The following is a 12,901-nucleotide window of genomic DNA, read 5'->3' as shown; positions in this document are numbered from 1 at the left end:
TTCAGATAGACAAGCTCTCTTTGAAGACAAGTTGCTTTTGCTGAGAGACAGCAAGTGGGCAGGAATATGAAAAGAATAAGGGAAAACAGACATGGATTATGTTTTTTTGACACATAAACATGGATTAAGAAAAGTATTTGTATCTTGTTTGTTGTTTAAAGGATAAATTTTGAACCATCTTCACTGATGGAGGGTATGAAAGTATATTTCTAGTGTAATGCAACAATGATAAGGATACTAAGTTTACTGGGGAAATAGCCCCAATGAAAACAAAACAAAACAAAAGCATTTCTGAATAAATATAAGTGAGGGTGAGCTTATAAAAGCCAGGATGCTGAACACATTACTTGGAAATAAGATCAACTGAAAGCAACTGTACTTAACTGTCAAGAAGCTTGTCTGAAATTCAGTGAACCAGCCCAAGTTAGGAAACGCCACAAAACAGAAGCCGCAATACTTAGCATTCAAGTAATATAAAATCTTGGCTTTAACCGTTTATGCTCTCAGAAAAAGAGCTCAAGACCATTAATGCCAAGTTTCCAGACTCCTTAAAGTACACTTCCACATACAGTTTTCCTTATTGCGTACTGAATTAATTGAAAAGAAGCCATGCCGTCTTCTAATATACAAAAGTGCAGCTTGCTCAGTCTCAGGGTCCTAAAAAACAGGGAAAGGGGAGCTTTTTCCCACTCTGAGACTTAAAACATTGCTAACAATCTGGACTGGACAATGAGAGAGAGAGAGAGAGCGCGCGTGCAAACACCGGGGGGGGGGGGGATCCAGTACAGTGGTACCTCGGGTTACATACGCTTCAGGTTGCATACGCTTCAGGTTACAGACTCTGCAACCCAGGAATAGTACCTCGGGTTAAGAACTTTGCTTCAGGATGAGAACAGAAATCGTTCTCCAGCAGCGTAGCAGCAGCAGGAGGCTCCATTAGCTAAAGTGGTGCTTCAGGTTAAGAACAGTTTCAGGTTAAGAATGGACCTCCAGAACGAATTAAGTACTTAACCCGAGACACCACTGTATTAGTGTAATATTGGGTTAGCATTTATTTTCAATTCCACATAGGTTAAATCAGGGTGTTAATACTCTACCCCACAGGTACTGTTCTGCGGAAGAATTCAGAATTATTATTATTTTTATCAGCAAAGCATTCTGCACCACCAACATCTAACCCAAACACTTGTTTATTGGGGAGTCAAATAAAATTTTAATTAATTCCTGGTAAATATGCTTAGACCCATGGCCTACAATGGCCTATTGAACAGGCAGATAATAATGTATCTGCTCATTTTATCCAATGTATGTCCTTATTAACTTTTAAAAAGGATTTCAGGGCATTCCTTTGAAGACAAACCTCTGACATATAAACTGTTGTTTTATACCTGCTGCTACAGTTCAAATTGTATTTTCTCTGTTGCTCAGTTTGAACACAGAACAGCCGCTTTTCAGGGGTTCCCCGCCCCCCAGGTTCCTTTATATTTTTTTTAGAAATAGGGTTGCTATTGTTTTGTGAGGGTTTCTCTGCTTCTCCTGCCTGCTTCTCTCTCTTCTTAAGAAAAGCCAGAATAGAAAAATATGATCCGCTAAATAAAACATAACCACTCCGCTGTATGCTAGCAGATATTACCCTTCCGTTTCCTTCCCTTTGATCTTCTTTCCCTTCTTGGTGGGTTGGCTCATACACTGGATTCAGTTTGTGCTTCTTGCTATTCTTAGAGAATCAATATAAACAGTGCAAAATGAAGTGACAAGATTGGGAAGGCTAATTGCTTGACTTGCGCTGAGGATGTCTGCGCAAGATTCATTACTCAACCTGTCAAGCACTTATTCTAGGTGGCCTGATAATAAATAGTAAAAGTTAGGGATAAAGTAGATGTGGCCACTACTACTACTACTACTACTACTACTACTACTACTACTACTAAGCCAATGCTTTGCACAGTTTTATCCTCACAACAGCCTGGAGAGGTGGATCACATGAGTAATAGTGAGTACCTCAAGATCACCAACAAGGCTTCATGGCTGTGCAGATATTTCAGTAAGATCTCCCTAGGGCTCTCTCTGTCCTTGAGGTCAGATTCTATGCATTCATGTAGAATGCAGGGTGGGAGGTCAAATTTCAAGAGCCAAAAAGGGAGTGTGGGTGTGTGGAAAAAAACTCTTCCCTGCATCCACTAATTAGCCCCTTCACCTATGAATGGCAGCCTCACTTGCTACTGGAACCCAGATATGGGCTATACGGGAACAAGAAGATTCAGTTCCTCCAGCTCACATGTTTTTGCTCCTTAAACCAGACTCCCACTTCTTTCCATATGACTGCAGCAGATATGGGTTGAAACGCTGGGTCTGTCTCTGTAAATGTCTAGTTATTTTTAATTCTGTCCAACACAAAAACATTTCCCATTTTATTTAACGCTTTTGCTCGTTGGGGCAGCTTCACACCATCATTTATGTTACCAAAATTTCACTACGTGGTTGGCTTCGGCCACAGGCACACTGCCAAATGCATGGAGAGATTATGAAGTGAGCTTGTGGCGATCAGAACTTCAGACAACAAAGGAGAGTAGTATTCTGCAGAGAATACAGGAAATGTGTCTCCTCATGTTCTACCAAAGCGGAAGTCCATTCAAGGATGAGGTCCATATCACCTGCAATATTTTGATGTTTTGCAAAAAGGGTGGTGCGTAAATTCTCTTCTAAATAAGTATTATTATCTTTCTCTCTCATATCAAATCATATCATCTTGCAGTGCAGACACTCGATGGCAAAGAAGATTTCTGCAGTTGTTAATAAGGCAGTCACATTCCCACCTGCCTGTTTGCTTCCTAGTTCATCCATCTGCACCCCTTCCCCAAACCACCTGCAGTGGCAGCAAAGCTAGTTTCCAAACCTAACAACTCCTCTACTTCACTAAAGAAAATATAACTGCCTCAGAAGCATAAATAGCTTTATAACTTAATGATTCCTTGCAGGTTCTGCAACTTCCTAGATCCAGAGGAAGATGAACTTGCTCTCTTTAAGCATGGAACGAGTCTTCCTGTCTCTTATTGCATACAATAAACAAGGCTTTCCCCTTTACAGAAAAGACTTCCATATCTTGGTAATTTCAGCACAGTTCTAGAGACACAGAAAAAAAAACCCTAATGCACTGTAGCCTGTAGGTGATTTATTACTTCCACCTTGGCTCACAGCACTGCATGCCTTTCTCAGTACAATCAAGTGTTACCTAGTAAATATTTAAAGTTTCCATGTTAGTAGGCCAAGATTCTTTCAACCTCCTTATGAAGCCTGCCGTGTGACTGCAAGGGAACGAGCCTATTCATCATATTGCTTGGGTCTCCTATTCTTTTACTGCTTTAGCTAAAAAGTGTAAATTCATACTGATTAATCTGGTGCAAACCAAACGTGGGACTTCTAAAGACATCAAGTTCAACCCTATACATTTCACTAAATTATCTGTGATACATGTGTATCCTGTTTCTGCTTAAAGACCAGACCAGAGAAAGATATTCATCTCATTTTACCTTTTTGACGCGGAAATCCTTCTCCTGCCAGTACTGTTGGTTTATTTCTAGGTCTGCCAGCCCCAATTTTTAGTTGATTAACCACCTGTCTTTTAACCAATTAAACGTAGACCACTTTGCACATTACCAAAAAACCCTCAATATCGATTCTCTTTTTCCTGAGATACTGAGGATGCGCATGTTAATTTACAATTTATTCGCTGTCTGAATGAAAGGCTGCCTGCAATATTTCTTCCTCTTTCCCTTACTACAGAAACACACCAGAATTAAAATGGGGGGGGGGTGGAGAGACAAGCAAGTGTTTCCTTAACCCACATTGATCATGAGTGGTACTTAAAACTAGTCCCTATCAACTAGTCCCTATCGTACTAGTGTACGATCTGATGCGCCATTAATGGAGAACAGGGGATAAAAGGCCCCCACACAGGTGAATGATGGGGCAGGAAGGGTGCTGTAAAATGGTCTGGTTTACTGCTTCCGTCAACCCACCCCAGAGATAGCAGCTGTACAGTGAGGGCTAAACAGTGAAGTCCCCTCTTCCACATTGCTCACAGTTACGGACCAGCAGGGAGGCAAGGACTTGGCCTGCAGATCCCACCTGCAGATCCCACCTGCAGATCCCACTTATGCTGGGGCCTAGGAAGCATAAATATATGGCTCGTTAGGGAGCCCAAGGCCTACATTCCATTGTGGATGACTTTGGGGGGGGGCATCCACTTCCTCTCTCATACACACTGACATATACATTTACAGACCTAAACACACTTTGTCACATTCATTCATTCCCTGCCCCCCTCCCCACAGCAATTAGGACTGAAAACTTCTCAATGCTAATTGCTCCAGGAGCAAGATGTTCATGGAAATTGCAGCACGCAGGAAGGAGAGGGTTAACTCCTTCCCTCCCTCACTACCAAGATTAGCCAAAAGTGGAAGGCTCCCCCCCTTCCCCCGGTTTAATTGCCCCACAGGGCAGGGTGGTGTGGCACGGGCCAGATGGGGAGGCCCCACAGACCCCAGCTATCCTATGGGCTTGGGAAGGTTTACACACACACACAGACACACCATGCCCTATGAGAAATGGGAAGGGTCTCATGTTGTCATGGCAATACCTATCATTACTGTACTCTAAGCAGAGCTGAGTCTGCACCCTAAGCTCCTCACACAGGTAGCAGGGTTGCACCCTTAGCCGATTGCTCTTTTGATTAAGGCTTGCAGCCCTTTTCTACCCCTGCGTTATGTGTGCTTTATTTCTGCTCTGGGTATTCAGCTTTCAAAGAAGGCAGATATTGTTTGGGTGTCCCCTAGTTTGACAGCTGGCAACAGCCTGATTTTTTTTTTCCCATGGAGAAGCCTAACATTCAATTCTGTTCCCAAATACATTATCTGGAGAGAGAAGCAGCACACTGGCAGAGGATCACGCAACCACCTCCATATATCCGGCAGTGCTTTATAGCTATTTTAATATCCTATATTGCTTATAGAGAACTCATTCCCCCGAGTGCTAAATCCTTATGTAACAAGGACAGTACAGTCCACAAAGCGATTTTTTTGAAGGGTGAACAGAGTTTGGGGAAACCCCAAGGTTTGCAGAAATGCAGAAGATGTTAAAATAGAAGGGGGAAGAGTAAAAACAGCCTAATTGAAGACTGAGCATGCTCAGTGGCCTGTGTGTGTGTGTGTGTGTGTGTGTGTGTGTGTGTCTATCTCTTTCTCTCTAATCCCTTTCTCTATAATCTCTATCTCACCAAAGACTAGCTAGGCACCCCATGCTAACCATCTGGATTCTGGCTACTGACTTCAGTTAAACTTACAAGACAGAATGTCCAAACAACCTATAAATGGTGATAGCTTCATCTTGGCAGGTGACGATAATACTAATATTTATTATTCATTAATGATGAATTTAGGCAAATTCATCCACCAAATATAAGTAAGAATCTAATACAGATTTGATTGTTATGGGTTAAGTGCAACCTTACTTGGCCCGCTGTCATTGCTTGCTAGAGAAATCGCGGGTGCGCGTAGTGAGAATTGCTGGGAATGCTCAGATTTTAGGTATTATGACTATATAATTAATTTTGGTGCCAAGTGTCCATTAGCAACAGGATAATGACACGTGCTAATTGGTAGTGACAGGTGATAAAGCAGTTAATGTGCTATGATCAAAGCGGCTGAATTATAGGATTTGTACCCCCTTGTGTCTTCAGGGTCATTAGCCTACTGTTATCAAGTAGTGAGGTGACTGGCGGTGCCATGAAAATTGATAGGCTGATGCCATTAACAATCAATCCCTGAGAAAAGGGGGCCCACCCAGGGTACAGTCATTTATTTTGGATGTGGTTACTGTTCTTCCTTTCTGGGGAGACATTGCTGCTATGCCATGCATTCCTTTGCCTGGGCTGCCAACATTTTTACCAGCCCAGTTATATTGGGTCTGTGACTATGGCTTGAACTGCAGAGATCGATTTATCTCCTTCCCAAGAAAAGCTTCACCTACTTATTTTTACAGAATAAGCTGCTGTAAAAGACACAGGAACAGAACCAGGCTGTTACTTCTGGTTAGTTGGCAACACTATATTTTGCTTACTTTTGTGACCAAGAGTAGCAGTGCAATCCTATAGGTATCTGCAAGTCGCACTGAGTTCAGTGGGGCTTACTCCCCCTATACCTTATATAAGTGGGTATATGCTTGCAGGGCTGCAAGCATATACCCATTCACTGAACCCAATGCAACCAACTTCTGAGAAGACTTGGAATTATAAAGGCTGCAAGTTCTGCAATCAGTGGAGCTCTGGGTCCCTCTTTTGTCAATTGGCAAAAAAACAAAGGAACCAGAGTTTGAATCTGTGGAAAGAATGTAGACAAGTGCCATCGGAAGTCACAAACTAGAAATATCCTCTTTTGAGAAGAAGAAGAGTTTGGATTTGATATCCCGCTTTATCACTACCCTAAGGCGTCTCAAAGCGGCTAACATTCTCCTTTCCCTTCCTCCCCCACAACAAACACTCTGTGAGGTGAGTGAGGCTGAGAGACTTCAGAGAGAAGTGTGACTAGCCCAAGGTCACCCAGCAGCTGCATGTGGAGGAGCGGAGACGTGAACCCGGTTCCCCGGATTACGAGTCCACCGCTCTTCACCCCTACACTACAGTGGAGAGCACCAATAATCTCTTGATGTTTTCTCCCCAACTTCAGAGTTTCAGGCTACAACTCTAAGAAGACTTGCTAGAGAGCAATGTCTATAGAAACCAGTGGGGGTTTTATTTCTGAGCAAATACGATTAAGATCGTGCAAGCCAACTCTGTCTTCCTATGTACGAAGCAGCAGCTTGTGTTGCGTTTTGATAACGAACGACCAGCTTTTGCTGCAAGGAGCCACTGAGCGTGGGAAACAGCCCTTGGAACTCTTGCTGTCACAAGGCAGCAGCAGAGGCTCTGGGCCTGATATTTCAGCACAGGCCACTGATGTCATCCACTCAGAGCTGCATTGTTATCTACATAGCAGCTCTGCACCTACACAGAACTGAAGTAGCAAGCCTGGTGCTTTGCCACCTAATGACACTGTCACAAGATCCTCTACCCATGCCTAACAATGCTCACTGGCAGAAAGTGGGAGTCTGCCAGCGAATTGCTGCATGTAGGAGTATCAAGCTCTACTAGTCCTCAGCCTCCCGTCTCTCTGCTGTTATGTATGTCCCTGTTAAATCTGTACCCTTTCAGTCAAGATGGGCTGTGCTGCCCAAACATCAGAAGCAATGTTTCATCAACTTTACTCCTACCTAAGATAAGGAAGGGAATTCTAACTCTGTGCAAGACTTTGCTACATTACGCAGGGAGTGGATTAGATTAGATCTGGGCAGTGGGGAGCAGGGTAAGGGCCAGATTAGGATTTACTGGTAGATTTCCGGGTGATCTGTGGTAGATTGGCACTACGTACCCATTGCTTATCTATAGCAACAGCAAAACTCTTTCCTACTTAAACGAGGCAGCTTAAGTGAAGAAAGGCAACTCAAACCTCAGTTCAGATCTCATGGGGGTGGGAATCATCAGCTTATAATGGGTTCAGAAGACACCCTGGTCTTTAATTCTAATTGTACGTCTTTTGCACTTGGTTCTGATTGGTAGAACTTGGGTAAAAAGGTAAAGGGATCCCTGACCATTAGGTTCAGTCGTGACAGACTCTGGGGTTGCGGCGCTCATCTCGCTCTATAGGCCGAGGGAGGAGGCGTACAGCTTCTGGGTCATGTGGCCAGCATGACTAAGCTGCTTCTGGCGAACCAGAGCAGTGCACGGAAACGCCGTTTACCTTCCCACCAGAGTGGTTCCTATTTATCTACTTGCACTTTGATGTGCTTTCGAACTGCTAGGTTGACAGGAGCAGGGACTGAGCAACAGGAGCTCACCCTGTCGCGGGGATTCGAACCACCAACCTTCTGATTGGCAAGCCCAAGAGGCTCAGTGGTTTAACCCACAGCGCCACCTGTGTCCCTTAGAACTTGGATAGGACTTTGAAAAAACAAAGTAGATCCAGCAAGTTGGAAGCCCACCCTGGATGGGAAGACCTCCACATTCCCTTCCATGTTTCTATGGTTCTACATGCTCTGCGTGTAAAAGCTTCCAGGTTAAGACTTGGCATCACAAGATAAAAAGTTACCAAGTAGGTGGGAAAGAAGAATGTTTACATAGTTGACAGAGACTGATAGTTCTATGCATGGAACAGCAACAACATCATGAAAGGGCTGCTTTCTGCTTATGTGCTATGCAGTGATGTAATCTGGGAATCTTGGGATTTAGGGGGCAAATAAAATGGGAAGAAAAATACAGTGGTACCTCGCAAGACGAAATTAATTCGTTCTGTGAGTTTTTTCGTCTTGCGAAGCACAGATTCCCATAGTATTAACGGTTTTAAGAAAAAGGAAACAAACTCGCAAGACATTTTCGTCTTGCAAAGCAAGCCCATAGGGAAATTCGTCTTGCGAAGCAACTAAAAAAATGAAAAACTCTTTCGTCTTACGAGTTTTTCGTCTTACGAGGTACCACTGTATGTATGCACTTATTCCGCCCCCAAGCAGTGGTTAAATATTAACATGGTTAACACGATGCCGATTTATTTAAGCAGAGAGGCTCTTTCTCAGCCTGACACTTCTGCAGTTTTTCCACATACCTGACCGATAGCGCTCATCACGTGACCCTGAGGACCTGCGTCGGTGGTATCGAGAGGAGGAGGAAGGGGTAACGGGAGTTCGGCGTTCTTGTGGCAGTGCCTGATCCACGCCTGCATTGGGGGGGAGGAAGAGGGGGGAAATTAGACTTCGTTGCATTATGTACACTTTTATTTTTATTAACAGCCTGCCCAGCGATAAGGAATGTGCAAATCAGACAAATAACTATTATGTTATTATTATTTTATAATACTATTGACACTTGATGTTTTCAGTACTAGGATTTAGGTACATGGATGCAGACCCTGAAATTCATCTACTTCGAACAGCTGCAGTAGTTTATTTTTATTTATATATATAAAAAATTATATACTACTACCCTTTTTTAAAAAAAACATCATAGCAGTTTACAACAGTTATACATTGAGGCAGAACGATCGTATCCCAACTCTGGAGGTCATATTTTATTTGGTGTACAGTATTCACAGGCAGAGATCTGACGTATGACACAGGGAGAATTATGCTAGAGGGACCCGCCCCCCCCCCCCCCCCCGGAAATATAAAGAGTGCATGTGCAACCTGTTGGTGCAAAGGTTCAAGTGCAATGTAAATTGTTCCAAGTGCCAGAGTAAATTGCAATATTGAGTCAAAACACCCAAGATGGCACACTAATATATCTCATGAGACTGCAGCCATTTGGGCGTCATCCTTAAAGCAAGGCTTTCGTTTGAAAGAGACGTTGGATAGAGAAGGAACCTGGCAAGATCAGAATGGGAGAACAGATGTTGCGAGGTGCAACCCTCAAGAGAACTGAGGACCCTAACTTAGACTGGTGCAACACATGCAGATTAACTGAAAATCACAATACAATATATAAAGTCTTATGTGCCAAACAGACCAATGAGCTTGCATGCTACCCGTGGTGGTGCAAGAGTCATTGGGAAGCCACTGCCAAAACTGGGCTATATGAGGAGTAGCCACTGTAGTGACCTCCAGAAGTTATTAGACACCCACCAACCTCAGCCAACATGGCAAAGGCTCATGGGTGATGGAAACTGTAGTCTAACAACATCTGGAGTGCAACCTGTTGGCTTCCCTCAGATAGATGAACAAATAATCTGACTTGGTAAAATGCATTTTCCTATGATTACACTGCTGGTGTGAGATTGTCTTGGGCTGCAGTAGCAGTAAATTTCCACAGGATTGGGTGGCAAATCAAACAAATCCAGATGTCTCAAGAAAGTGAGCTATGGAACTCTCTATGCAGTCACCAGTGCATGGAGACATCATCACCGAGCTTTTCCAAAACAAGAACTCCCCAGCTCTTTAGCTGTGACCCCCATCTGCTATCTCCAGATGTTACTGCCTCCCATTCGTTGATGGAAGACGGTTCTATATACAGGACCTACAAAGAGACTTCATCCAGAATATTTGATTTCTTGCACAGCGGCATTTGAGGAGAGACAACATTAAGGGCATGTGTCGTAGTAAGCAGGGTACGAAACACGTGGGATGCACACCACCCTGGCAAAGAGTTAAAAATAAATACTAGCTAATTGAAATAATCAGCTGAGCAGCTCTTTCCAAACAGCATCATGTGGCTGTGCTAGGAGCAGGCGACAGCTCTATTTTCGGTCGACAAATTAGATACTATGGCGATATGAACCACAGGGGACAAAAAAAGCAACTCCGGTTATTGAAATGTAGGTAGTCCATGCCGGCCGTGGTGAAAAAAGGGATGTTTCTAATACCCCAGTTGCACACCAAAGTATACCGCCTGAGTGCTACACCCCAACCTACTGTGAATTGCTGAAAACTTATCTACTTGCTGCAAAAAATATATATACTCTGATTTATAAGTAAAGGGGGTTTAGTTCTTCTACTTAAAGGCATACTATGCATTTTTAAATATTATACATTGGTGGGAAGGAACATACTCAGTGGTAGAACACCTGCCTTGCATGCAGAAGGACTTAGGTTCAGTCCCTGGCATCTCTAGGGATGAAACCTGGAGCCGCTACCAATCAATGTAGACATTACTGAGCTATATGGACCCAACAGTCTGACTCAGTATAAAGCAGATTCCTATGTTCCTAATTGAGGTGGTGGGCTTGTAACCTGGAGCTCACAGTTCTGCCTCATGGGCGCAGCATCTCTCCTCCTCTGAAAGTGTCCCTATTTTCAACTGTGAAATACTGGAGGTGCTGTCAGTTGTTGTTGCTTAGTCATTTAGTCGTGTCTGACTCTTCGTGACCCCATGGACCAGAGCACGCCAGGCACTCCTGTCTTCCACTGCCTCCCGCAGTTTGGTCAAACTCATGTTGGTAACTTTGAGAACACTGTCCAACCATCTTGTCCTCTGTCGTCCCCTTCTCCTTGTACCCTAAGTCTTTCCCAACATCAGGGTCTTTTCTAGGGAGTCTTCTCTTCTCATGAGGTGGCCAAAGTATTGGAGTCTCAGCTTCAGGATCTGTCCTTCCAGTGAGCGCTCAGGGCTGATTTCCTTAAGAATGAATAGGTTTGATCTTCTTGCAGTCCATGGGACTCTCAAGAGTCTCCTCCAACACCATAATTCAAAAGCATCAATTCTTCGGCGATCAGCCTTCTTTAAGGTCCAGCTCTCACTTCCATACATCACTACTGGGAAAACCATAGCTTTAACTATAGCTTTAACTATATATATGCTGTCAGTAGTACCAAACAAAATTGCCGGCAAACTTTTCTCCTTTGCATGCCAACATTCCTGTAAAACTGCATCTACAAAAATTAGTTCGATAAACATTTTCATTCTCGTTGGAATTGGTTCTTCTTCCTGTGTGCTTTTCTTTTAGTGGTCAGCATTTGGTTTTTGGTTTTTTCAAAAGAGTGTCCACACACAAACATTTCTCTGGCTTATAGCTCTAAAATGGGAAACGTCCATTTCAATTTGCTGCCGTTATTAAAGGTAAAAATAGGACGCTGGATTCAAAAGCTCCTTTCTACATTCCCGCCTCCCCCCCCCCCAATAGGAGATATAAATATCGCTTCATGGCTTGTCCCTGATTTTTCCTTCAAACAATGGAATTGGAATGCAAACTACTATTAGGCACTCAGCAGGGCAAGTCAGAGCCAACGCAAGGAAGGAAGAAAAAAAGAAGTCTAAATTTCTCCACCCAGGGTAATACAGAGCACAAAAACATGAAGCCTTCAGGATGCAGACAGAGACACAAAACCACTGCAGAATATTAAATGCCAAGAAGTCAGTGGAGTGTTGCTGTCAACAACAAGGCGGTGTTGAGGGAGGCATCGCTCACCTGCCTGGCACCGCGAATGCTGCAACCTGCTAAATTACATGGATGAGGTTTACAAAAGCAATATATTCTTATTTACAGGGCCAGGCAATACATGGAATGTAAGGGCAACCTATGGACACAGAGGTCTTCCACCTGATATGATCTGTACATGAGTCCCTACATTTCAGGCTCTGTTTACATGGAGGAAAGGGAAAGCCTAGCAGGCGTTTGAAGAGCGAGTGTGTGCGAGAGTGGGGAGGACTTTCATTCCCCCCCACAGAGCACTACATTCTGAAAAGTCATGCAGTGATATCTCACTGGATCCTCTCCTGCTCTGTTTTCCATAGATCTCACCATGGTGGGAGCAAACCTAAGAAGGAACAAAGCAGGATCTCTCTCAGTGAGGACAGGAGATGGTGCATCTTGAAGCTCTGTTAATCTGAGCAAACTGTGCTTGCTTGTTATATTAGATGTCAGGGGGATGTACTTTTAAAATAGGATCAAAATGACTAAAATGAACGTACTGTATACATAAATAAATGCACATATTTAGCTGTGCACTTTGTATTGTGTCCAGAGTGAGACAATGCAAAAGGAATCCTATCCTGAATGCTCTCTAATTTTGTTCCCCTTTGTCCATCTAAAAGCAACCTCAAAGACAACGCTGGCATTGATAATGCTTGCCTAAGGCGACCTAGTGAGTTCAAGGCAAAGTGGCCTTTGGGTTCACATGCCTGAGTCTTAGCCACTGGTTCATCAAAAAGAGAGCTGTACAGCTTTACTATAAGCATCCCACCTTGTTAAAAAAAAGGGAGGTGGGGGACATATCCTTGACTCATCACTGAATTATAAGGAAGTTATAATTCTTCAGGCTTTATTGTCCTCGACACCTTCCAACATGAAAGCAATGAACAGTCAGCGCCTACAGCTGTTTGCGGTGG

The 12,901-nt window shown here is 43.5% G+C and overlaps 1 protein-coding gene across 6 annotated transcripts in view; it reads right to left on the bottom strand.

The window, feature by feature from the left end:
• Window positions 1-12,901, bottom strand: part of DIP2C (disco interacting protein 2 homolog C) — a 294,798-nt gene that overhangs the window by 105,445 nt on the left and 176,452 nt on the right. For all 6 annotated transcript variants that reach the window (XM_081931454.1, XM_081931455.1, XM_081931456.1 and 3 more), the window contains one exon: window positions 8,691-8,801. In XM_081931454.1, the coding sequence (XP_081787580.1) occupies window positions 8,691-8,801 (111 nt within the window). The remainder of the gene's footprint in view (window positions 1-8,690; window positions 8,802-12,901) is intronic.

Source organism: Podarcis melisellensis (genome assembly GCF_964234715.1).
Source record: "Podarcis melisellensis genome assembly, chromosome: 12".
In the NCBI taxonomy this organism is placed as follows: domain Eukaryota; kingdom Metazoa; phylum Chordata; class Lepidosauria; order Squamata; family Lacertidae; genus Podarcis; species Podarcis melisellensis.
The sequence above is the reverse complement of the archived record's forward strand: the minus strand, read 5'-3'. Positions and strand labels throughout refer to the sequence as shown.